This window comes from Cyprinus carpio, chromosome A18, assembly GCF_018340385.1.
Source record: "Cyprinus carpio isolate SPL01 chromosome A18, ASM1834038v1, whole genome shotgun sequence".
Taxonomy (NCBI): Eukaryota; Metazoa; Chordata; class Actinopteri; order Cypriniformes; family Cyprinidae; genus Cyprinus; species Cyprinus carpio.
Window position 1 is genome coordinate 17,296,340 of NC_056589.1, and position 25,939 is coordinate 17,322,278.

General features: G+C 35.6%; 1 protein-coding gene across 1 annotated transcript; it reads left to right on the top strand.

Annotated features, from left to right (window-relative positions):
• The first annotated feature begins 617 nt into the window (after nt 1–617).
• LOC109110526 (chromodomain-helicase-DNA-binding protein 2-like) lies at nt 618–24,481 on the top strand. Its single transcript, XM_042775816.1, has 38 exons — nt 618–775; nt 926–1,035; nt 4,619–4,853; nt 4,983–5,069; nt 5,381–5,442; nt 6,505–6,621; nt 7,053–7,211; nt 8,292–8,428; nt 8,533–8,758; nt 8,890–8,990; nt 10,253–10,294; nt 10,389–10,558; nt 10,676–10,800; nt 11,682–11,898; nt 11,988–12,077; nt 12,181–12,371; nt 13,080–13,268; nt 13,433–13,595; nt 13,677–13,829; nt 14,413–14,484; nt 15,476–15,625; nt 15,752–15,900; nt 16,007–16,196; nt 16,286–16,456; nt 17,941–18,110; nt 18,195–18,236; nt 18,937–19,076; nt 19,185–19,323; nt 19,978–20,128; nt 20,233–20,355; nt 20,517–20,633; nt 20,757–20,894; nt 21,204–21,320; nt 21,433–21,611; nt 21,698–21,797; nt 21,883–22,066; nt 22,376–22,625; nt 24,121–24,481. The coding sequence occupies exons 1-38, from the start codon at nt 731–733 to the stop codon at nt 24,479–24,481; spliced, it is 5,562 nt and encodes a 1,853-aa protein (XP_042631750.1). The 5' UTR covers nt 618–730.
• The last annotated feature ends 1,458 nt before the right edge of the window (nt 24,482–25,939 follow it).

Consider the following 25,939-nt stretch of genomic DNA (forward strand, 5'->3'; position numbering starts at 1 on the left):
TAACTAGTCTTTATTGAAAATAAAAGGGGTGGGACTTTCGTGCATCACCTGAGCCCTGGGTAAATGGAGAGAACGTCAATCAAAGGCTAAGCTCTCAGAGCTGGGAAGGAGCTTTAGATGGCGGATGAACCTTGGGAAGGGGAGAGCGTTGAGCCTCGCAGGGCTCTCGATAGCACTTGTGAAGAACTTTGCTGAACTTTGACTGCCTTTTGGGGCACCGTAATCGCGCGAAAACGTTCGTTTTATAACGTTTTGGACTATAGAGACGTTTCGTGACTTTGTTTCGTCGAAAAGAGCTGTGGTGTGTGCGTAGAGTGGCCAGTTGTTGTTTTCCCTGCCTTGCGCTGGCAGCCATTGCGGTCCTCCATTTTTAGTGCGCTCTGCTGGGCTCTTCTCACACTCTCTCTCTCCATTCAAATAACCACCGGTGGGATTACTGCTATTATTTTTCTTTCTGAATATTATTCCGATTATTATTTTCGTGTCAATCCTGGAATATTTTTCATCTGTTTTTTTTTTTTTTTGGTTATGGCCAAAGTAACAAATCGGATATTTTGTCAGATGTGAATGTACTGCTACAATCCTCCTCCTGTCAGTGCATTAGGTATGTTTACAACGTTTCTTTTCTATTGTCGATATTATTTGCTTTCATCGTTAGGTTTTAATGGTTCTTTGTTTGATGACGCAGTAAGAATTTATGCATGTGGCTCTGTGAATCTGTTGCCTTGAAATGCCATCGACACATGGATATTTCACACCGAATAGAGTCGAGCAGGTGTCTTTTCAGTTCCGATGCTTTTTATATTAAATAATATTAATATTTAGTTATTTTAAACTACCCGATCGCAACTTGCCCTTTCCATATATTACAACGGCAGGACTTTTTTTTTTTTGACGGTTCATCTCCACTTTAAACTTTTGACAGTTAATACCTGGACAAAAGACCATCATTAACAAATCCCAGGACAAAATCATGATGAAGAATAAGAGTGAAAAGCAGGAAGATGAAGGCTCGACTCAAAGCAATGCTTCCAGGTACGATCTTTCATATTTTTCTCTCCTTTTCAACATGTGTCTTGATTGTTTACATTTACAAGCATGGTTGGTCAACTGTGCTGTGTTTAAACCACAATGTCTGTAAAATAGATGGGTTTCGGATCACTGACCTTGGGATATATGTATAGCCACACCCTGATTTTGCTAGTATTTCTTAAAAGTGAATTCAAGGCCTATCAGGGCCTTTACCCAAATTTATACTCAAGATGCACAGTGTTTTAAACAGATTTAAGCAGTGGTTCCGGTTCTAATATTTACATTTTTAAAGTGCTCGTGTGAAATGACCTTGTCTGATTAGTATGTGCTGCATTGCACCATTATGTAAGGTTAATGACATTTTAAATACTTTTACTTTAACATGAGAGTTTAGCATTTGATTCATGTTACAATACTTGTATAGAAAACCTGCTCAGTCTAATTTTACTGAAATATTTTAATGAAATCCATTTCTCACACACACACACAAATGTTTAAAGCAAGTTAATTGTTTTATCTGAAATGAAGAGTATTATTTCACATAGGCATGATTGTGTTGTATATTTTTTTACTTTTTTTTTTTTAAATAGTAGCAACAAAACTGTTGCTTGTTTATTTACTGTGCAGTTGTATTTTTAATTATGACAAACTGTTAATTTAATACAGAAAATATTAATCACTTTTTCTTTTTTAAATCTGATCCTAAAATACTACTTGTTTTAGGGTCACACATGGCCTGTGTGAATTACAAACTTTGGTTATAAGGTATTGAATGTTTATAGAGTAAATATTTATAGTTCCCTAAAGAAATGGGGTATATTACTTCATATATTAATACAGTTCTAGCTCAGCACTCAATCACATATTCCATCATTCGTTGTAGTATATGTTTTAGCTTTCACTCTGTGTTTTTGTTGTGAAAGAGTGATTATTTTAAAGCATTGTTTAGGACCAAAATTTTAGTTTTTTTTCTATTTTGTCAAACTGGTTTGGTTTAAATAATTTTCAGCAGCAAAACACGTTTTTGGGTGAAACTTTTAAAAATCCTTGACATTGAGGAAATCCGACTGATATGTTGTTCCTTAGACTGATAGTACCATCTGAAATGAAAGTAATTCTCAATTGTGAATATATATGTTCCATCGTTTTCCTTCCAAACCAAATAAAAACAGGATGTCTTGATTCAAAGATGCAGTGGAAGCAAAATATTTTGGTTTCTTTACTATACTCACAGTTACTCTTATTTCCATATGTAAATATGAAACTATTTGAGAAAATAGTTCTGCCAAGAAATGTATTGTTTACATAGACATGATTAATTTAGGCTAATCATTTTTTTTAAATATAACAAAATGACAAGGATTTTTTAGGGGGCTTACAGTGATGCCATTTTCCATAGGTTTATGTTTTTTTTTTTATTTTTATTTTTTTTCGTGAAATATAAAAGAAAAAACTTCAAGACAACAGTTGGAAATGGAAGATTTTATTTTAACTGTCTTTTGTTCAGTTTTGAAATATTAATAATAATGTATTTACACTAAACACTTAAAAATGGACACATAGTTTATAGTTTTAACAAAACATTTGCTTCAACTTTTAGCAAAACAAGACCTCATCGATGAGGCTTTTACCCTGTGGGTCATCACATCAGTATAAAAAAAGAAAAGCACAGAATGTTTTAATGTTGTGTATAGTGCTTATGACTGGATCTGTCATTATGTTTATGGTTGTTTGTCAAGAACTTCCCTCTGAATTGATGACAGCTTTGAAGTTCCTGCATATGTGCCAGATACCAGAGTCTAAACTGAAAAATACCTCAAATGTATGTTATCTTTTCACAATTACACAATCAGTAGTTATATGTAATACTGTGTATGTGATCATGAATTGTCAAATTAACATGTATGCTCACTTTTTATAGGTTGATTATCATTTTTTTTTCAGTGTTAAAGATGCATATGAGAGTCTAAATCAGTTCACTGTCCTGAGAAACACATCTTTATTGTTCTTTAGCTGTGGCAGCCCTTTTCTAAATATTACTAAATGAACCAAGAGCTGAAAAAGATACTAAATGTGATCTCTTTTCCTATATTATAGCTAATGTACTTTATTTGAGGTGTTTGTATGGCTTACAGCTACATCAGAAGCTCTGCTTTGTTTCATCACTGTATGAGACTGGTTTCATTAAATGGCTGAAAGCTCTCAAAGTCACAAAATGGCTCTTGCTTTGTGCTGCATAGCTTGTATTAGTTGCTGCATTGCATAAAGCTTCTTGGAACTACAGGAAGCGGAAGCAGGAAGTCTTTTAGAGGTCAGATGATTTCATTCTTGGATTTCATTGGACCGTCCAGTGGCTAGCAATAAGCAGCCAATGAGAATCCAGTTGAGAGGTTAGGACCGCCCATACATGATGTCAGTAACCATATAAGGACAGTCTGGCTGGTGAGACTGCTCTGTCAGCTGCTGTTTCCTTTCTTGAGCACATGAGGGGGGTGTTTGTTTCTAGCAGTGCATTCCATTATAGTACTCAATGTGCTAGCTTTCACAGCCAGATCTGCATTATGGTTTCTCATGAATGCCATCGTATCAAATTAAACGAGCGTTACTGAGATACTTTCACTTTAGGTTTAAGGAAACATTTTGTTTTATGATTTGCATAAGATATAGTGCATAACTATATATAAGAATGGTTATCACATTATAGTGTCATGGTTCATTTTTAACCGTGTAAGGAAGATAAATAGTTTCATTTATAGTAGGAGGGGCTTTTTTTTTTTTTTTTTTTTTTAACCTTCTCCTTTGGAAAGAAGCCATTGCAATTATTTTTAGGCTCAAAGGGCAAAAGGACAGCAGAAGTGGTCAGACACAAAATTACCTGCAGGATGATGCCATGAAGCTGATAAGAGTTTCACATTTCATAAAGGTTACTTTGGAAGTTTATTCATTCATTTAATTGTTCGGTTTGCACATTGAAAGACTGCTTTATTTTGAAATAAATTTACAAAATCACTTTTAACAACTTAATAAACCGCATTGTATATAAATGTCTCATATGCTCAGTTGCACATGTAATAAAATAAATTCTTAGTTCTGTCAATTAAATGAATTATTCCACTTTTACAGTTGTTGTCAATTTGTCTGTTTGTCATTTAAGTAACTCAATTTTAAAGACAAGGAATGTTAATTCCAGCTAAAAGTTTCCTTTGCATTGTATTGGATTTCCCCATTCCCAGTTTCCAAAATCCTTGGAATGCTCTTGTTTACATTGACAAAGGCACAGCATGGTTTAAGACTTTCCACTTGAGGACTCAGCTTCTTTTTTTTTTTTTTTTTTTTTTTTGGACTGAGATAATTAGATTTTGTTTAAAAGACAGACTTGTCAGTTTAAAATTGGTATAAAATAAAAAAATAAAGTGAAAAGAAAAGATGGCATAAATGTGAAGTAAGTTAAATTTACTTACTGACAATTCATAAGATCTGGATGATATTTTTGCCAATAAGAGATTTTGAACAGGACTCCTACTTTACGTTTTAGATCAACCCATGTTTTCATTGTTTCTCAATATGCACATCTCTAATGTTATAGCAATTCGGCATCAGAGGAATCTAACCGCTCTGGATCGGAGTCTGGGAGTCAGTCGGAGAGTGAGCAAGGAAGTGATAGAGTTTGTTCCCGGCGTTCAGAGTCCAACAGCACTTCTGATTCTGAGAGCCACTCTGAGTCAGGCAGTGAATCCACTGGGTCCAAATCCCGTCAGTCCTCAACGCAGGGCAAAGACAAACCAGTCAAGAAGAAAGACAGCCTTGCAGATGTGAAGAAGGTACAGAAATAGGCCAGCCTGTACATTAGGATCAATCAGTTATTCCCAGTGGATTTAATCTTGAAGTTTATAGTTAGCTGGTGATTAATTGCTTTGATTTAAAATGAATTATGTCCATAATTATCATAGATGTGGGAGGAACATCCAGATATTTATGGTGTTAGAAGATCCAGTCGCAGCAGACAAGAGCCTGCTCGACTCAACATTGGAGCTGAGGTAGGCTGGCTGTATGTAACTCAACACTGACCCCTAGCGGTTCATTTTTGTTTTGTATTTTCACTGCGTTTCCGGTAAGTTGACATGTTCTGCTTCTTGGACTAAAGTAATTACAGACATGGTTACTTAATAAAGCGTAAACATTTATGTTTGGCTCTAGACCCGGAACTGATCAGGCTTGGCAGTTCAAGTCGTGTAAACATGCTCCCATGTGTTGAAAGCTTTGTTTCCTTGATTAATCTGAAACATGATATTTCCATGCCTTGCAATCTAGTGCTGTATATTCAAAATGGATTTTCATGGATTTTTAGGGCAGCAGTGATTCAGAGAGTGAAATTCCCAAAAGAAAAGGCTCACGGCAGAAAAAGAAAGAGTAAGTGTACTGGAAGCATTTAAATAGGTCCCTCACTCTCCTTTTTCAATATTTTTACAAATGTGTGCTTGTTGTTATTCGTCATGAATGTCTCCATGTGTAACATTTACATTAACCCATATTTTTGCATTTAAATGTCTTTTAGGCAGTTGTTTTTCTTTATACTAAATACATTGTTTATATTCATTGTTCATATTGAAAAGTACACTTTTCACAGTCATTCTTGTAAGTAATTGATAGAAATGCATTTTAATTGTTAAAATTTTAACTGAAAAAAAAAGGCTCAGAAAAATTACGTTTTGTGAATAGATGTTTTTTTTTTTTTTTTTTTTTTTTTTTTGCAGATACTGCTTGATATGAAGTTTTGAGATTCATACATTATTAATTATCGGTAATAAGTAAATAGAGTAAAATAATAATAATAAAAAAAGACGTTTACCTGTAAACCATAAATGTAAACATTTAATTTTGAAATTTTGATTTATTATAAAATGCAATTCATTAGTTCGGAGTACATTCAAAAGTTTGGGGGTTTGTAAGATTTATTATAATTTTTTTTTTTTTTTTTTATGACAATTTTATTCAGCAAGGGTTTATTCAATTGACTTATTTAAAAGAGACAATTTTATGTTTTATATTGTAAAAGATTTCTATTTCAAATAATGCTCTTTTTTGTTGGTTCATCAAAGAATCCTGAAAAAAATTAAAAACCACAAAAATATTTAGAAACACAACTGTTTGCAACATTGATAATAATTAATAATGTTTCCAAATCAGCATATTAGAATGCTTTCTGAAGGATCACATGACACAGATATTTTTGATCAAATAAGTGCAGCCTTGGTAAGCATGAGACTTCTTTTCAAAACAAACAAGACAACAGTCTTACCAACCCAAGCTTTTGAATGGTACTGTCTATGCACTGAAGCGTCTCTCGCAGCATGTTTAACTGCCAGCGCGGTGAGGAAGCAGTGAAACTGACTGGCTTGCAGCTTTACGATAGGCTAGAAGTAGAAGCCAATAGAGGTCCAATAGATGAACCTGTGGTATTTCTGTGTTAAAAAATACCTGGAAAGATGATGACTCAGATGACGAAGAGGATGTTGAGGAAGAGGCCAGCAGTACAGAGAGTGAGCAGGAAGAGAAAAAAGTTAGATCCAGACGACTTCCTGCTAGAAGGTAAGAGTGTAGCGAAGCCTGGCCTTCAGACAGCGCATCGTAAACTATTAAATGAGCGGTCTTATTATATGCAAATGATGATGGCTCAATTTTAATTACTGTGGTTGCACTAAAATTATTGGTGTGACTTTCTTTGTTCTATCAGAAATTAACGCATGTGTCCTAAATTTTCATAGCATGTATCTTACTTTTGGCATAATGATGAATATAATCACTCAAATTTTGATTAATGTGAGTAATATATATGAAGAAATAAAACTGCTGTAGAAGTCTGACAGCTGTCTCAAGGCTATCGGCTTATGAGTCAGGCTGATAGGCGTGAAAAGTCGCTACACTAGCAGACACATCAGGGACGCAGAACAAAAGGCAAAAAGCCTAGCATGGTAAATGAGTGTATATATGCCTGTGTACTTTTCTCTTTCCCTTCCCAGACCACAGACAAAATCATCTGCTGGCAAGCAGCAGTCACAAAAGGGACGGAAACAGAGGAAGCAGGAGTCCTCAGATGAAGAAGATGAGGATGATGATGATGAGGATGAGGAGGATACCCCAAAAAGACAAACAAGGCGGCGAGCAGCAACTAAAGTCAGGTATGGATTGTTCCTATAAAGGAGTTTATGTAGCGCTCGTGTATTGGAGATGCCATACTTCTGCCAAATATAGTAATTTATTCAAATATAATCATAAAATATATACAATAAATACACCTATATATTTCTTAATTTATTCATTTTTATATTTTTTGGAGGAAGGGGGGGAAATGTGCACATTTTACCTATTTAAAAAATTTCTGACAATAATTAAGATGTTCGCTCACTTATATTCTAGGTTTTTTTTTGTTTTGTTTTTTTACTTAACCCTATAAAGCCTACTGTATTTTATCTGATTATCTGATTTATAGTTTATCCTAATTTTTAGCAAAGTAAACAGCCTTTTAGTTTAATCCTACTAGAAAATGTAATCAATATGATACATTAGGCCTTTGAGGAACATTAATATGTACATCGCTTAGTTATTGCATTGCATTGGATTATTTGTTTCGTGCCCCACAATAAAAACTTAAAAGATCTTTGATCATAAAACTAAGCATTTAAATAACATCTTAATGGATATTATTGGGAGAAATAGAGTAACAACTAATATGTATAGGCCTTTTATATAAGACTATTGTACTATGAAGATCTTGTTGATTTACATTATAAGATATAAAATGTTATCTCATAATTTCATAAATATCAGCAACTGCACCAAATTCCATATATTTACTTAGTTACTTGCTTTGGCTCTGGAATATTTTTTCCTTTTTGAGTATGAACTCCTATATTCTCCTATATCACACTATACAAGCCGTAAAAGCCTGATGCATTAAACATGATGCGTGTCAGAAAACACACGTGCAGGCTTTTTAAAAATATATTTTTGACTGTTATTTCAAATGCCAATCTTTACAGGGTTATTTTTCATTTTATTTTTATTTTTTGTACACCAAATGATATTTTCAGAGTCAATAAATTGTTCTTGAAATTGGTGTATACGTTTTTTTTTTTAAAGCATTTAGTAGTTTGTTTTTTTTTTTTTTTTTTTTTTTTCTTCATGGATATTTTTATTTGTGATTGACCCATAAAGTATTGTGACTTGTAGAAGTAGTAATGATAAAGCATGTGTTGCAGTTACAAGGAGGACCAGAATGATTTTGAGACGGACTCTGATGACCTTATTGAATTGGGAGAAGGAGCCGAGGAGCAACAGGATGATGACAGTGAGACCATTGAGAAGGTCCTTGAGACCAGAATTGGCAAAAAAGGCGGTAAACACCTTAGGTTTTTCTTTTTATACTTAATATTCTGTGATACACACCAGCTATTGTGCTTCTTTTTTAAAGCTTTTAATTTTTCTCCACCTTGTTTACAGCTACTGGAGCTTCCACGACCCTCTATGCTATTGAGGAAAATGGGGACCCTGGAGCAGACTTTGACCCTGAGAAAGACGAAGGGGAAACTCAGTTCCTCATCAAGTGGAAGGACTGGTCCTACATCCACAACACCTGGGAGAGTGTGGATTCTCTCACTCAGCAGAAAGTCAAAGGGATAAAGAAGCTGGAAAATTTCAAGAAGAAAAACGAAGAGCTTAACACTTGGTTAGTGCTCATAGACGTGATATATATCCATTTTTATATGATCTGGAAGAAACTGGCATCTTGAAGCCAATGCCATTTTTACAGACTAAAAACTGACAGCAAACGTTGAAATTATGATTTTTTTTCTTTAGGTTGAATAAAGCATCGCCTGAAGATTTAGAATATTACAACTGCCAGCAAGAACTTACCAATGACCTGAGCAGGCAATTCCAGATAGTAGAGAGAGTGATCGGTAAGTGCTGACTCGAGTAAGACAATCTTGCAAAAAAAAAAAAAAGTATCGGTATCGGCTCCGTTAATGGCTTTTTCTGCCAGATTGGGTATCGGTCAGACGAGACCGAACCGAATCTGATATTGTGCGTATACTATTGTGTTATTGTTAAGCCCCATGAAAGGCACAAAAACATTATAAAGCACCATAAAGTTTTCGTGCACTATAAAGCCGTTCCATAGTTTAATGTGCGGTAGGGATGTAACAATTCACGATTTTATTCGATTCATGATTTTGATTTCACAATTCGATTCGATTCACAATTTTATTTTTAATTTTTTTAACAAAATGATATTTAAGACAAATTATGAATTAAATGTGTCCTTTTATTATTGCTAGGACAAAATGCTGTACATTTCTTTGTGAAACTGAAATATAACTATAATAATATACCAATATAACACTTGATTATCATTGCCCTTTTGTTGGTTTTGATTGCTTCTGTTGTCCTCATTTGTAATTCGCTTTGGATAAAAGCATCTGCTTGACAACATTTAAATAGAATGTACATGTAAATAACAAAACTAAATAGAAATTTTAAAACAAGCCCCAAATCAAATAAAAACACAAATAAAATAAATCTCTTCATATAAACAAAATAAGGCTTTTTCTGTGCTCTTTCCATTTTAAATTAGAGCCAACCACTGCATTTTAATCATGATCCAAACAAAGATGCTGCATACATGCAACATAAGCAGTTTTTAATTTAAATTAGATTGTATCATTTCAAAATTTTGAAGCAATAACAGAATGGTTTGACTTCAGTGGTTTGACATAAAAATATCTGCATGAAACCGCGGACGAGCTGAATGAGACGCAGATTCACTCTCTGCCAGCAGGTGGCGCTTAAAGCGTTTCCTTGGTTACCGCTGTAAACAAAGCAGCTCTGCACTTATGAACTTTAATATGCATTATACAGTGGCAAGATGAAAACAAAAAAATACCATCTAAACTTTTCTAAAGACAGTAAGTTACACTACGTATAAATCCCTTCTCTTTGTGCTTCGGACTTTTCTTAGTAGATTGTGTTTAACACACAAAAGAGTGATGATCAGGTCAACACACTGAGGTATAGAGATTCAAACATTGATAAAAAAAAAAAAAAAACTGCGCTGAGATGGGTATCAGCCGATACCCAGAATGTTTGGTATCTTTTTTGGTTGATCAGTGTAAAGCAATGTATTATGAGGTGTTATTAATTTTTTTTTCTCTCATTTAATCAGCAACAAGAACTGGGAAAACACAAGCTCCTTCAGACTCTCCCTGTAAGTTTGCTGCTTTTGAAATTGCACTATATCTGATCTACTTGGTCAAGGGAGATGGTTACTACTTTAATCATTTTCTGATATGTCACAACAGCCCATAAAAGCAGTTCGAGTGAGCCAGAGTACCTGTGTAAGTGGATGGGGCTGCCGTATGCCGAGTGCACATGGGAGGATGGTGCATTAATCAGAAAGAAATTTCAGGCATGCGTTGATAGTTTTCAAAACAGAAATGCCTTTAAGACTGTTCCTTCTAAAGATTGTAAGGTGAGTGTGAGATTGAGTTCTGATGGAGCTTTGCTTTGCTTCTTTGGGAAAAGGTGTTGAAGCATAGTGCCATGCTGTTATGTGAATCATCTTTTTTCTTTTTTTGCTCAAATGGAAGTATTGAAACAGAGGCCAAGATTTGTGGCCTTAAAGAAGCAGCCTTCCTACATTGGAGATGAGATCCTTCAACTCAGAGATTACCAGTTAGATGGAGTGAACTGGCTAGCTCACTCCTGGTGCAGGTGTGTAATGTACAAGTGGAGCTTTTAGTGAGGAATTTATTACTTTCTGTTATGGATGAAGTACAGGCATTCGCTTTGTCAAAATATTATTTTTGTGCATTAAGCCTTGAAGTATAAAAGAAATCTAATAAATGTGCTGTTTTATTATTTCTTTTAATTGAACGAGTACTAACAAGAAGAGGAGTACCTTTTTATTATTATTATTTTTTTTGTTTAATAATTACTTGGAAAAATCTTAAAATAATACTAACAAAAAGTAGAAACACATCAAGGTTGCATGTCATTTTTTTATTTAATACAATTTAAATGTCATTAGCTTATATTAATATTAAATTTTATTAAATAAGTTATCATTATTGAAAAAAAAAAAAAATATAAAAAATAATATTGTTATTATAATAATAATACTATACTATTTTTTTAACATCTTTATTAAATATAATTAGCTTTTATTTTGTTAGTTTTTATTATTTAATGGCTTTTATTTTTATATTTTTGTATATTTTAATTTTAGTTTAAGTAATTTTGTTTTTGTTATTTATATGACTATTATTATTTTTCTTTCTGTAAAATATTTCTTTCTGTTTAATATTATTCAGTTCAGCTTGAATTTATTTTTTGAATTCAGTTTGTCATTTAAGTACCCAAGCTTATTTCATTAATTTTCCAACAAATATTTTTTTATTAATTTATATATATAATATATATAAACTAAAATTATATATATTTTGTTTTATTTTAGCTTTATTATTTTGATAAACGAAAATGATTTGTAATAGTTTTAGTTAATTAAAAAATAGTTAATATCAAGCTTTTATTTTAGTTCTTGATTTTGAAGTAACCATGCTGTCTTCATCTCTGGTTTCTGTTTTGTTCTGTAGGTGTAACAGTGTTATCTTAGCTGATGAAATGGGCCTGGGAAAGACCATTCAGACCATATCCTTCCTTTCCTACCTTTTCCATCAGCACCAGCTTTACGGTCCCTTCATCGTGGTGGTACCCCTGTCAACCCTCACTTCCTGGCAGAGGGAGTTTGAAACATGGGCCCCAGACATGAATGTAGTGGTGTACCTGGGAGATGTCATCAGTAGAAAGACAGTAAGCTAGTACTGAGACAATCCAACCACAAAGAATCCAACCTGTTATTGTAATACTGGTTTGAGGTATAACGCTCTGTTTTTGACCAGATCCGGGACTATGAATGGATCCACCAGCAGACAAAAAGAATCAAGTTTAATGCACTTTTGACCACATATGAAATTCTACTGAAAGACAAGGTATGATATTCATGTATCTTTGACTTAATTTTTTGTACTTGCTTGAAATGAGTTGTTATTCATTATTCAGATTTATTAAGTCAAGGTTTTTCTGTGTATGCAGGCAGTGCTGGGGAATATAAACTGGGCTTTCCTCGGAGTTGATGAAGCTCACCGGCTTAAGAATGACGACTCGCTGCTATATAAAACTCTGATCGACTTTCGATCCAATCACAGGCTGCTCATTACTGGGACCCCACTGCAGAATTCACTCAAAGAGCTGTGGTCCCTTCTGCACTTTCTTATGCCTGACAAGTAAGTACTAACAGTCAGGGTTTGCACCATCATGATCAAAATACAGGTTCATATTTGCCATTTTTGCTCCACTAGAAAATTTTTTTTTACGGCCATCAGAGTTTAAACGTTCAAATATGTTAGGAAAGAAATTTGTAAATATATTTAACTTCTTTTAAACACTATGCTTAAGAAATATATTTATTGAAGCAAAAGCTCCATACAAATAAATTTGAATTGAAAATGCTTTTGTATATTCTGTTTAGGCATCTAACATTAATAACTGGTAGAAAAAAGATATACACTACTGTTCAAAATGGCTGCTAAAAATTCAGCCTCACCAACACAGGAATAAATTATATTTTATAATACATTTAAATAGAAACAGGCTACTTTAAATGGCAATTCTTCATAATATTACTGTTTACACTGGGTTTTTGATCAAATAAATGCAGCCTTATTGAGCATAAGAGATTTTTTTTAAACTACTGATTCTAATCTTTTGAATCGTAGTCTATTTTAGCTAATAATTAAATTAAAAGACAATTACAAGTAGAACTGTTTTATAATATTATGATAAGTATGTTCTCATACAGTAGTAATAGGTATTTAAAACAGAATGTATGTAGCTGCCTTTATAATTTAGGAAGGAGGTCATCATATTTGGTGGTCCGTAAAGTCAAGAAGCTTAAAACCCCGTTTTTTTTTTTTTTTTTGCCTCCTTATTAGGTTTGAGTCTTGGGAGGATTTTGAGGATGATCATGGTAAAGGCAGGGATAATGGTTATCAGAGCCTACACAAAGTTCTGGAGCCTTTCCTACTGCGTCGTGTCAAGAAAGATGTGGAGAAATCCTTGCCGGCTAAAGTGGAGCAAATCCTCAGAGTTGAGATGTCTGCCCAGCAAAAACAGTTCTACAAGTAAGTGCTGTTTTATCCAATTTCATAGCTCTCTAAATCGAGTAACTCTTTGATTGCGCCAAATTTTGATTCCAGACTCTTAAGACTGCATGCAGTTGGAATGCAAGTGTTTAGAGAACATCTGTCCATCTCATCATTGTTCATTTGTAATGCGATTTTTTCAGATGGATCCTTACAAGAAACTACAAAGCCTTGTCCAAAGGAACCAGAGGCAGCTCTTCTGGTTTTCTTAACATTGTCATGGAGCTGAAGAAATGTTGTAACCATGGTTTCCTCATCAAACAACCAGAGGAGCGTGAGAATGAAAGAACACAAGAGTACCTACAGGTATGGCTCTCCTAGACTGCAACAGAATGATTTTGTTCTTAGGAGACATCATTTTCAGGTTGTTTGTTAATGTTTTTTCAGAGCTTGGTGCGTGGCAGCGGGAAACTTGTTTTGCTGGACAAACTTCTCACGCGACTCAGGGAGAGAGGCAACCGTGTGCTCATCTTCTCTCAGATGGTCCGCATGTTGGACATCCTTGCTGAATACCTGTCTTTGAAACGATATCCATTTCAGGTATGATCTGAATGGTACTGCAATGTGTTAAAAGGTTTATCTGTACAGCATCAAAGTAAAGACGGGCAACCTAATTAGAAAGATGTCTACTAGGCATGTGTGTGTGTAATTGACTGGCCAACTTGTAAAAGCATTATTTAAGCTGTTCACAAATTGATTTTCGTGTGTGCCTTTTCCTGGTGTAAACATCAATGAAATATATTTTCCTACTGAATCCTGCACCGATAACCGAATGCACTGGATACGGAACGTTTTGTAGTGTCTTTGGAGACATTGAGAAATGTAGCTTGTATGGACTTGGCTCGGGCGATTTAAGGAATCATGTGTCAGGGTTGCAGTATGTCTGCTTAGACTGCAAGTTCCCCGAGCCTATTTTTATCCCTCGGTTATATTTTGGTCGATGGAGCTTTGAGCTTTAGCACAGCTTGCGTCTTAGTGTTGTTTTGGTCTGGCAAAACATCGTCAGTGTCGTCATAATTTTGTGGTGACTTTATGGGAGCATATCTAGCTGAGGTGCCCTAGTTTGGTCAAAGTGCCACGCTTGACATTCCTGAACTGTATCTGTGTGTTCTCTAATGTTCAGCGTTTGGACGGATCCATCAAGGGAGAGATCAGAAAACAAGCACTGGACCACTTTAATGCAGAAGGCTCTGAGGTAAGATTCTAAACTGTGGCATGCGTGTTTGTTTTGTTTGGGCAGAGCTTCACTGTTTGCAGATATTTGCTATGGTTGTGATGTTCCAGTCAGGCACTTTACTGGTTGTGGGAATGCTTGATCCATGGGAAATACAGGCCTTATGTAATTATTAGAAGAATTAAAAAAATGTAATGCATAAAGGTTTAAAACAATTCTGTAGTATTGAAATAAGAAGGGCCCATATGTGTGTTCAAAAACTCTACATAAAACCATTAAATATACAGTGTATATGATAAGGTTGTGAAATGACTAATGTCACAAAAAAATATGCAAAACAATGATTTCTTAAGTAATGTTTTTCTCTGATCACTCCACCTGTCTGCTGTTGGTCAGACAAACAGATTTACACCATTGGATTGGTTATTATCCAGTTTTTATGCATATTACCTGAAGTAGGATATACAGTAGGACTGTCACGATTCCTTGATTCAATTAGAGTAATTGATTATAAAAAATTCCTCAGTTGCAAAATACCGGAAGTGGCTCATTCCACGGACGAGAATCCATGAAAAGCATTATTAGACCATTTCGAATGATTGCACGAAATATTAAGACCATTTAAAAATCATAATAAAGCATAGTGCTATTATGAATTCACAAAGACTGTGAAAACAATCGTCAGGCTGTTGGCACCCTCTGCAGACATTTCATATAATACATAATGTGCATAAGTTATGATTATATTATTTTGTTCAGTAATATTATATAATTACTCTCTTTTGATATTTTTTTAACCAATTATTATTGCCTCATTGCTATTATAAATGTATTTTAAGTGATTTTAATGTCTATTGTTCGCTTAGGTCTGTTTTTATTACAACACACAAAAAAAATCTGTCAGAATAATCGACCAATTACTCGATTAGTGACAGCCTTAATATATAGATTTAAGCATTTATCACTAGACTTGCAGATGGCTCTTCATCTCACTGTCAGCTGTCTTCCTCAGGACTTCTGTTTCCTGCTATCCACCCGAGCTGGAGGGCTTGGGATTAACCTGGCCTCTGCTGACACGGTGGTTATCTTTGACTCAGACTGGAACCCACAAAATGATCTTCAAGCCCAGGCTAGAGCCCATAGGATTGGCCAGAAAAAGCAAGTAAGTAGAGCAAGAATCTTTGACCTAATGTGTGACCTCACATACTTCTGGAGGAACCTCCAGAATGGAATCTTAAGTAGAAATTCATAGATGGCAATGAAATATATTTTGGGATTTTTGCCATAGGTGAATATCTATCGTATGGTCACAAAAGGCACGGTGGAGGAAGACATTATTGAAAGAGCCAAAAAGAAGATGGTTCTAGACCATCTTGTCATTCAGAGAATGGACACCACTGGGCGAACCGTACTAGATAACAACTCAGGAAATTCAAAGTGAGAACCTTGAATACTAAATGGAAAAAAATACATTTCACTGATCCGAATGTTGTTTTAAACATATATTGAACATAATGTATACCTGTGTGTTGGCCATCTCCAGTTCAAACCCCTTCAGTAAAGAAGAATTGACAGCAATCTTGAAGTTTGGAGCAGAGGATCTGTTTAAGGAACCTGAGGGGGAGGAATCAGAACCGCAGGAAATGGACATTGATGAAATCTTGCGGCTTGCTGAAACCAGAGAAAGTGATCAGGGATCTAGTGCTACAGATGAGCTTCTATCACAGTTTAAGGTGCTCAAGAGTCTATTAAATCTTTTAATGTTAAGTGGCATATTTTCTCCTGAGCCTTGGCCCACAGCTCTGTTTTTTTTCTCTGGTAGGTTGCTAACTTCACCATGGATGAAAGTACACCAGATCTTGAGGAGAGGCCTATACACGATTGGGATGACATCATTCCAGAGGAGCAGCGGCGGAAGGTGGAGGAAGAGCAGAAGCAGAAGGAGATGGAAGACATCTACATGCTGCCCAGAAGCAGAAGCTCCAACAAGAAGGTAAGGAGGTGCTTCTAGGTTACCTGAGCTAGTTATTGCCTGTATTTTCATCTACTGTCTAGGGTTGTGCCAGCTCAAATTGGGTAAGTGATTATTTAATGGAACCCATGGTAGTGGAGTATATGGGTGTTTTCTCTGTAAATCTAACAAAAATAGGCAATATTTCACCAAAAATAAAAATATAAGATCTTACTCAAAATATTTGGATTGACATAATTTTCATGACAATTTAGCACATATAAACACCCCAATAGTACTACTTCCTTATATGTCACTGTAATGTGCAAAATAATTATTTTCAGTACTTATTATTCAGATATACACTACCTGTCAAAAGTTTGGAGTCAGTAAGATTTCTATTTATTATTATTATTATTATTATTATTATTTTTTTTTTTTTTTTTAAGAAATAATACTTTTATTCTGTAAAGACATTTATAATTTTAATAAATATTTAATAAATATATATTTATATTTCAAATAAATGCTGTTCTTTTGAATTTTGTTTAGAAAAATCCTGACAATCACTGTTTCCAGAAAAATATTAAGCAAACTGTTTTCAACATTGATAATATAAAAAAATGGGCTTTGACGTCACAGGAATAAATTGAATTTTTTTTTTTTATATTGAAATAGATTACACCAATATGAATAATATTTCACAATATTATTGTTTCACTTTTTTGGGGGGGATCTAATAAATTGGTGAATGTTGGTCTTGGTGAGCATATGATGACTTCTTTCAAAAATGTTTCATCATGTTCTTATTGACCCCATACTTTTGAATGGTAGTGTACATATTTTTTCCACATTAAAGTACATTTTTAAATTATGATTGTAAATTTACTTGGTGGGTGTATTGGTTGTACTGAAGTTGAATGAAAGAAACATTGTATATAACCCTATGTAAGGTTTTTTTTTTTATGATTTTGTACATCTTACATTTTATTTGCATAAACGTTTAAAAGGATTTTCAGCTCTGTAAACAGATATGATTCACTTATCAGCATGGATTTATACTATACATGTGTATATCAGTGGACATAATAAAGTGTGTGGCTTTTCAGCGCTTTTATCCTCTCCTGTGAGCTGGGTCCGTAATATCTTGCACAGGCTGTAATGACTCATTAGATTTTATAGCCGCACGCTGCATTCCCATGTGATGGCAGCACATGTTGAAGTATGCAGCATCGTAGCTTTTGAAAATGAGTCATTAAGTTTCACAGCACAGTGGACTCCCCGGCGATTAAGGCCGTGTGTCCGTTTGCAGCCACATGCTCATTACTTTTGCTGTACATCAGAGATGATTTAATCCAGAGCAGAACAGAGGCGTCAACAAAATATTCAGTGAAACCACTGTTCTAATATTCCTAAAGATTTTGCTAATCTATGCTTGGAGAGAATGGATAAATACAAGAAAAATATAGTTTGCAAAGATATCTCATGGCACATTCTGTAAAAGCTGTATTGTGATTGTTTTTTAGCCGCAGGCCAATGACAGCGACAGTGACGTAGGATCCAAACTGAAGCACAGATCCTCGGGTTCAGACAGTGAAACAGATGACAGTGAGGATGACAAACGGCCCAAGCGGAGAGGCAGGCCGAGAGCTCGCAAAAACAATGTGGAGGGATTTACTGACGCAGAGATCCGCAGGTAATACAGCTTAACGTCCACTCACTGATTTAAGAATGGCTTTGCTGTAAACATTGCATTTACTTAATGGTCGATTTATTTTAGGTTCATAAAGGCATACAAGAAATTTGGAGCTCCGCTTGAGAGGTAAGAAATACTGTGCTCAGAAATTATATTTTTTATTGTAATTCTACATTTTGTGTTCTGTATAAAGGAATAGTTCACACTGAAATTAAAATTATAGTAATTAAAAATAGAAACCGTAATGGAGAAATGCCAGCATATGGGTTTGCAATAAAATTAAGGTTAGTAAATAATGCTAATTACAATTTTTTGGTAACCTTTTTGGGTCTTTTTAATGACTTTTTTTTCTATTATGTAGTCCAGTGAGAAGCAGTACCAAACAAAGTTATTTTAGTATTATTTATATACTATTATAATATTTATTAATATTTTGATTTATATTTTATAGTTATATTTTTGGATCATTTGGATATTTTGTTAATTTTGTCATTTTTATGAATTTTTATTTAGCTTTCATTTTTTTATTTCAGTTTAGTTTTTAGTACCTCAACTTGAAATTTGAAACAAAAATTAGAATGTATTTTGTAAAATAAATTTGTGCTTTTTGTCATTTTTATGAATTTTTGTTTATAATATTTTTTATTTAGCTTTCATTTATTTTGATTTCAGTTTTAGTTTTTAGTATTTCAATATAAAATGTAAACAAAAGTTTTTCATCTAATATTAATAATCTAAATCACAATTAACACAAACAACATAAACCAAAAAAACAAAAAAAAGTAAACAACATAAATTCCTGAACTGGTTATGGTGTTTTCTACAGGTTGGAGGCGATTGCCCGTGACTCAGAGCTGGTGGATAAGTCCATTGCAGACCTGAAGCGCCTGGGGGAACTGGTGCACAACACCTGTGTGACTGCGGTGCAGGAGCACGAAGAGCACATGAAAGAAAACCCTGTGGAAGGTGTGTGAATGCTAATAGCAGTGCTGAGTAAAAATAGTGATTGACTTTCTTCTTTCAGTCTTTCTTTCTTTTTTTTTTCTTTTAATTTGTATTATTTCTTTGTTGCAGCTAAAGGCCCAGGGAAAAGACGAGGCATTAATATAAAGATCTCTGGAGTTCAGGTCAATGCTAAGTCTATTATCCAGCACGAAGAGGAGTTTGAACCACTACATAAAGCTGTGCCTTCAAATCCTGCTGAAAGGAACAAGTGAGTCCTAATCAAAGCTATATTATAGATTCTTTTTCATAATATAGTGCATAGTTAAGTTGCTACAGACACAAACAGCAGTGCCTTAACCATTGCAAGCACTCTTATGGTGCACCATTCAAAATTGATTTGAGAATGCCTTTTAAATCCCAGTTTAATTAAGGCAACAAACAGTATCTAGAATTTAAGGAAGTAGAATCAGAAAAAAAATTAGGTAACTGCACTAAATATAGTTTTAACTAACTTATTAAATTCTAAATGCATACAACATTTGGATATATAATCAGTTATCGAATAATTATCCAGTTTACTCAATATTATGTAATCAATAGATTTTGTTGCCAGTGTCTATAGAGTTAAATTTGTGTGAACGTAATGTGATAAATTTTGACTGCATTGAACTTGTATGGAAAAAAAATTCCAAACTGTGGAAAAATGGGTAAATCACAATCTAATGAAATTTCTTCGCTGTGTGACTGCAGTTTTTTTCTGTTGAAGTAATTTTTTGTGGTGCATAGCCAATTCAAGTCTAATTGCATTAATGCATTTTAAAGAATTCAATTTTGACGTTTTCCCAACATTGATCCATTCATAAAACGAGGAATAGAATAAGATCGAATAGAGTAAGTCAAGTTTTCTTTCTTTGATGGCCAGATTTCAGCTGACCTGTCGGGTGAAGACTCCGCACTTTGACGTAGACTGGGATATTCATGATGACACACAGCTGTTACTGGGTATCTATGAACACGGTTTTGCCAACTGGGACCTGATCAAGACCGATCCTGATCTCAAGCTTTCTGAGAAGGTACACAGAATCAAATTATAGCTTCCTCACAGTTAAATGAGCAGCATCACCGTGTGTAAGTTTGCCTTACTTGACCTCAGATGTCCTGTTGTCTTTATTTGTAGATTCTCTTAGATGACCCTGATAAGAAACCTCAAGCAAAGCAGTTACAGATGCGAGCAGACTACTTGCTTAAGATGCTGAAGAAAGAGCAGGAAAGCCAAGATGCTGTTAAAGCAGGAGAAGAGGTGAAGATTGTGGGTTTTCCACCACATTTGTAGTGTTTTGGAGGACAATATGATATTGTAAAAAGGATTATTTTACAAGATTTCCATGTGGTCATACTAAAGATCAGTTCAGCCCATTAATTTTATGACATTTTCATTCCTTTTATCTTTCCACCTCCCAGACCAAACCCAAAAAGAGGAAACCACGAACGAAGAGCAAGGCCCCTAACAATGATCTGGTCAATGACATTGCCTCTCCTCGTCTCTCAGACAACCCATCAGAAGAGGGAGAAGTGAAGGTATGTTACTTTTATTTCATCTCATCACCTATATAACAGATTGATTAATAAAGGGATATAAAGACACAGAATCCACAGTACTCACCAGTTAGGCTGCATATTTATATTTCTCAAATTTTTCAGGACAATGGAGCTGAAAAATCTCCCACAAAGAAGAAACCGAAAAAGGATAACAAAGAGAACAAAGAAAAAACAGGAACTCCTAAAAAAGAGAAGGAGGGGGACAAAGACAAAAAGCGTTCCAGGTCCAAAAAAGAGAAGGTATTTTATATGTTGGCATCAGTATTATGTTTCAGCATGAGAACATTTCCTTTAAAAAACTTGGACTTAAGTATTATTTTTCACCGTCACCCTGTGGCCAATGGTTGTTAGTTTCTAATTCTTATCAACAGGTTGACACAAACTCATGATTTAGACCTAAATTATACTGCTATTATAATTAAATCATCTGTTATAAATATAAATGTATTGCTTTTTTATGTACAGGTTGGATCAGAATAAATCTGTACATAATAAAGTTATGTCATGTGTCAATGTGTCTCTCATGAGCTCAACTTCTCTCATTTCCAGGCCAAACCAGGAGGAAAGGGGAAGAAAACTCAAGGCCCTGTGCACATCACTGCAGGAAGTGAGCCTGTGCCTATTGGGGGGGAAGATGATGAGCTGGACCAGGAAACGTTCAGCATTGTGGGTGTTGAAATTCTCCTTTTCAAGGCATAATGTATAACTGTAATGTATGAAGAAATACGTTGATCTTTTTAACATCCTGATTGAAAAATGTGATATAATGTGTGAGCAGTGTAAGGAGCGGATGAGGCCGGTGAAGAAGGCTCTGAAGCAGTTGGATAAGCCAGACGAGGGGCTGTCGGTGCAGGAGCAGCTGCAGCACACTCGTACCTGCCTGCTTAAGATTGGAGACCGCATCACAGAGTGCCTTAAATCGTATAGTGACCCTGAGCACGTCAAGATCTGGCGCAGGTATCTCAACTACACATTACACATCCGATTTCAAAGGTTCCCATTATATTTGAACAGCATATTCAACCCCGCTTTTAATTTGACAGAAACCTCTGGATTTTTGTGTCTAAATTTACTGAGTTTGGTGCTCGGAAACTGCACAAGCTGTATAAGATGGCTCAAAAGAAGCGCTCCCATGAAGAAGAGGTAAGCTCATCTTAAATCCACAGTTCTCAATGATATTGTTCTCCTCATGTGCCACTTACTTACTTGCTCCTCATATTTCTTACAGAAAGAGCAAAAGAAGAAGGATGATCCCACCAAGAAAAAACCCTTCAGATCTAGCCGGGACTCTATAGGAACCCAGCCCGCAACCAAACCTCATCCTCCGGTCAACCATCCACCTGGACCTCCCCCTCACGCCCACCACAGAGAGCAGTACAACCAGCCCAATAAAAGGCACTTTCCTAATGATGGTGAGAGCTGAAACAATCTGGTTGTTTGACGTCAGGTCAAACAATAAACAGCTAATTTGCACTAACAGTGTGCTGAAATACGACTAAACAAATAGTGCTCATAAATGGCTTTTTTATGAAAGTTTGCTCTCTTGAAATGGAGAGGAGGCTTGGACTCAGAAACCGTATTCATGACATTGTAGTTTGATTAGCTACTATACTTAAGGTTTTGATATCAGAGATTTTGAACAACTGTAAATTGTCATTTATGATTCCATTTGTCATTTTTAAGGATCAACCTTCTCATTTGGTACCTTGTGCATCTTTTAGCAGATAGGGGAGATTGGCAAAGGGACCGTAAATACAGCTACCCGGGTAACAGCAGTCAGCCCTGGCAAGGGGATCGGCATCACCCGTATGACACTCACAGGTACAAGGACCATCACTATGGTGACCGTCGTCCTCATGGTGACTACCGCAGCTCAGGAGGTTACCGGAATAGCAGCTCCCCTCGCAAACGACCCTATGACCAGTATGGTAATGATAGAGATCAACGGGGCCATCGAGACTATTATGACAGGTGAGCAAGAGGGGCTTTTTATTACATTTTTTTTAATGTTGAGAATATTGAAAATGCCAGTCATCATGCCCAAAACTGTGTTGTTCAGGGTTTTTCCTGGGTCAAAATTGGTCTTCGGTGGTGGCTGACCGACATGGTCATCCACACACAGCAAAGAGTACTCTAGTACCCACATGATCCGCAAGCCCAATATTGACAATAAATGTTAAATTAAAAATAAATACAAAGAAACAGTTTGTGATTTTTTTTTTTCTTATCCTATTTATTCATGAAAAAACGATCACTGTCAGGCTAGTTAGAAATGAAAGCGATTACAACTTATTTTACATGTAAACATCATCGATACCAAAGTATATTTGAAATGTCAAAGCTATCACAATTTATCTATTTACAAATTATGCAATTATCAGACACAGATATTACCTGTCACTCTCACTGTCATCCTTTATTGCCGTCTTTGCAAAAAAAGCTGTGATTTTTCCACCACTGGCTTTCATAGTTTTGAAAGATAAAATCATTTTTTGATAGACCTGATAATTATTTTAGTATAATCATATCAATTAAAAAGTAGCATTAAAAACATAGCGTTAAAAGGTGTAATAGTGTAATTTTTTACCATATAAAATTTAATACAATTAGCAGCTAGCTAGCAACAGCTTGCTTTGTGCTTTGATTTAGTTTCATCTCACTCCAGTTTAACTTTAAACTAAATGATAATTATAGGTAATTTACTACACATTGTCGTAGGCCTATACATACTGTGGATTATTAAGGCTAAATTTTTACTAACCACTCTTGCTAAATGGGGGTAAGCACACTTACTTTTCTCATTTCAGATGTGTATGTTCTTCTAAGAAGTAATGATTTGTTATACACTGATTCAGACACTGACGGGCAGGCACCGATCGCTGTAACCATTCATTATAATGAATCGGCTCAAAGGAGTCATTTGGTCGCGAATCGGACTTTAGCGGACGTGTTGTGTGGGAATCCTGGCTGTTAGGACATCGCGAAAGATTTGTCAACACACACACACAACACTTCATAACTGGATAGATTTATTTTGCGTTTATTTAAAGTTAAGTAAGCTGCATGTGCGGAAATGCTTGTCACAAATTGTAAGAGAAGATAAGGCAACTTTTTTTTTGACTGCAATTCACACCCAGCGGTAATAATGGAAAAATATTCTCCGAATGCACCACGTGAAACATGGATTCGGTCTTCCGTCCTTTAGGATCAGTTGATTTTGACGCGAGTGAGAGAGCAAAGACAGAACTGAAGACGGAGAGTGCGCGCGCGGGGGAGGGCGCGCTGTGCTCGTTCTCTCCGTCACTCCGTCTGTAGCCTGCTTCACTCACAAAATCCTATTACACATCAAATAAGGCTTTGGCGGGACAAAAAATAATTTTGGCGGCCGCCAAAAAATGTTCAATGTATGAAAAACCCTGTTGTTGTGTGTAGAGCTGTAGAACTAATGTTATCTTTATGTTTTCAGGCATCCAGACCCTAAGAGAAGGCGTTCTGATGAATACCGCTCCCCGAATTATCACCCAGGTGGAGGAGGGCATCCACAGGACTTCCGAAGGATGCCAGACCACAGGGGACCCCCTGGGAACCATGGCCCCATGGGGCCCGATCACTTTCGCCCCTTCCACCCCGACAAACCCCCACCCCTGATTGACCCGCGCTCCCCTCAGTCTCAGAAATCCCCCCTTGAGCCCATCTCACCTGCTTTGGAAAGAACTGCAGAGCAGAAACCTGTGACGGACTTTAAGCAAACAAACAGGAAGACTTTGATGAATACTTGGTTAGTGCAGGGACGGTCCGTACTTGGATGTTTTGAAAGGCCACCTTAGGCAAAAAATGGCTCTTCTAGGTTTCACAACCAGGTTAAGTCAGCCGTTTTGGACCACAACCAGGTTAAGTCAGCCGTTTTGGACTGAGGAGACCAAACAAAGCGTGGTTAGTCCTATGGACTATGATTGAACTTGATGAAGTGTTGAAGTATGCCTAAGTTAAAAATTCCCCAATTAATTTGTCTCTTTTTAGAGTCATTAGCAGAAAGGGAATATCCCCAAAGCAAACCTTTCTTTGATGTTCATGTCTTTTTGCTTTGTGTTTTGCTTTCTGAAATATCCAGACCCCTGTGATCGTAAGTCATTTTGAGGAAAGAAAATCAATTACTTGTACATTTTTGTCTTTTGATGTTATCATGTACGAGTTACAAATATGTGATGAGCAAAACCGCAACAATTACTGAAATAGTTTTTCTTGATTTATCGAATCAGCTAAATGTGTCTTCGCTATTGCAGATCCGCCACTTGTTAATATTGTAACGCTCAAGACGCCATGTTTGAGGACAGTAGCCTTATTTAAAAAAGAAAGAAGGAAAAAAAGGCTCAACAGTATTCAGGGTCCATGTAGACCTTGTCAGAACACTAGATAATCATAGCACGTAAGCTATCTTTTTCTTTAATTTCTTATATCTGTAACACTTGGCACCACTTAAGTCCACTTTATGGTCAGCGCTTGTACTGTTGCATCTTTTTATTGCACTAAAAGGACAGTACTTGCTTGATTTTGAGTATGTAGTAACGGTAGACATTACCCGAATCTGATTTTCATGTTTCGTTGAGTTGTTTTCTCAGTATGAGTGTGCTGAAACGCTGATACCGTTGACCTTAAAGTGGAAATGTGAGTACTGTATGAATGGGCAGGTGTCTCAATCTATTTTTTGTGAACCAGATTTTGTGCCAAAACATTGACAGACTGGCATGCTGGTAAATACCATTCATTGATTGTTTATTTGATGTGTTTTTCCATCTGTGCCTTATTCTTGTGTAGATTCAAACACCGGATTGGTATAAGGATGTTAAGAGTTCAGAAATGATGCAGTATTGTATGCTGTAGTGTACTATTTCTAAACAATTGCCAGGATGGAATTTTAACTAGGTGCATGTAGAGCCAGCTCTGGTGAGAGGGGAACAATGTATTGTACTCATTTCCAAAACATAATGGTGGCAGGACTGGGAGAGCAGGTGAGCTGGTGAAATGTGGACACGTCTGCTCCTGCTCACACTCCACGGACATGTTAAGCTTTGAAACAAGCCAATTTAAAGTAATTTATATTTGTGAAAAGCCACTGTTCAGATTAATTGTACTGTACATATGTTTATACACCTATATGTATTAAACTTTCCTACATCATGGATAATCTCTGTTTTTGTTCCTCACTGATAAGTAAAACTAATGGCAGTTTTCATAACTGGTTTTATACAACTTTTTAATTTTTCGTTTATTTAATGTTATATTTA

Bases quoted from the DNA above. Each gene is read 5' to 3' on its own strand.
- LOC109110526 (XM_042775816.1), top strand. From the start codon at position 731: ATGCCATCGACACATGGATATTTCACACCGAATAGAGTCGAGCAG. The intron at 8,991-10,252 runs GTAAGTGCTGAC...TCATTTAATCAG, and splicing joins GATAGTAGAGAGAGTGATCG to CAACAAGAACTGGGAAAACA. The intron at 12,372-13,079 runs GTAAGTACTAAC...CCTCCTTATTAG, and splicing joins CACTTTCTTATGCCTGACAA to GTTTGAGTCTTGGGAGGATT.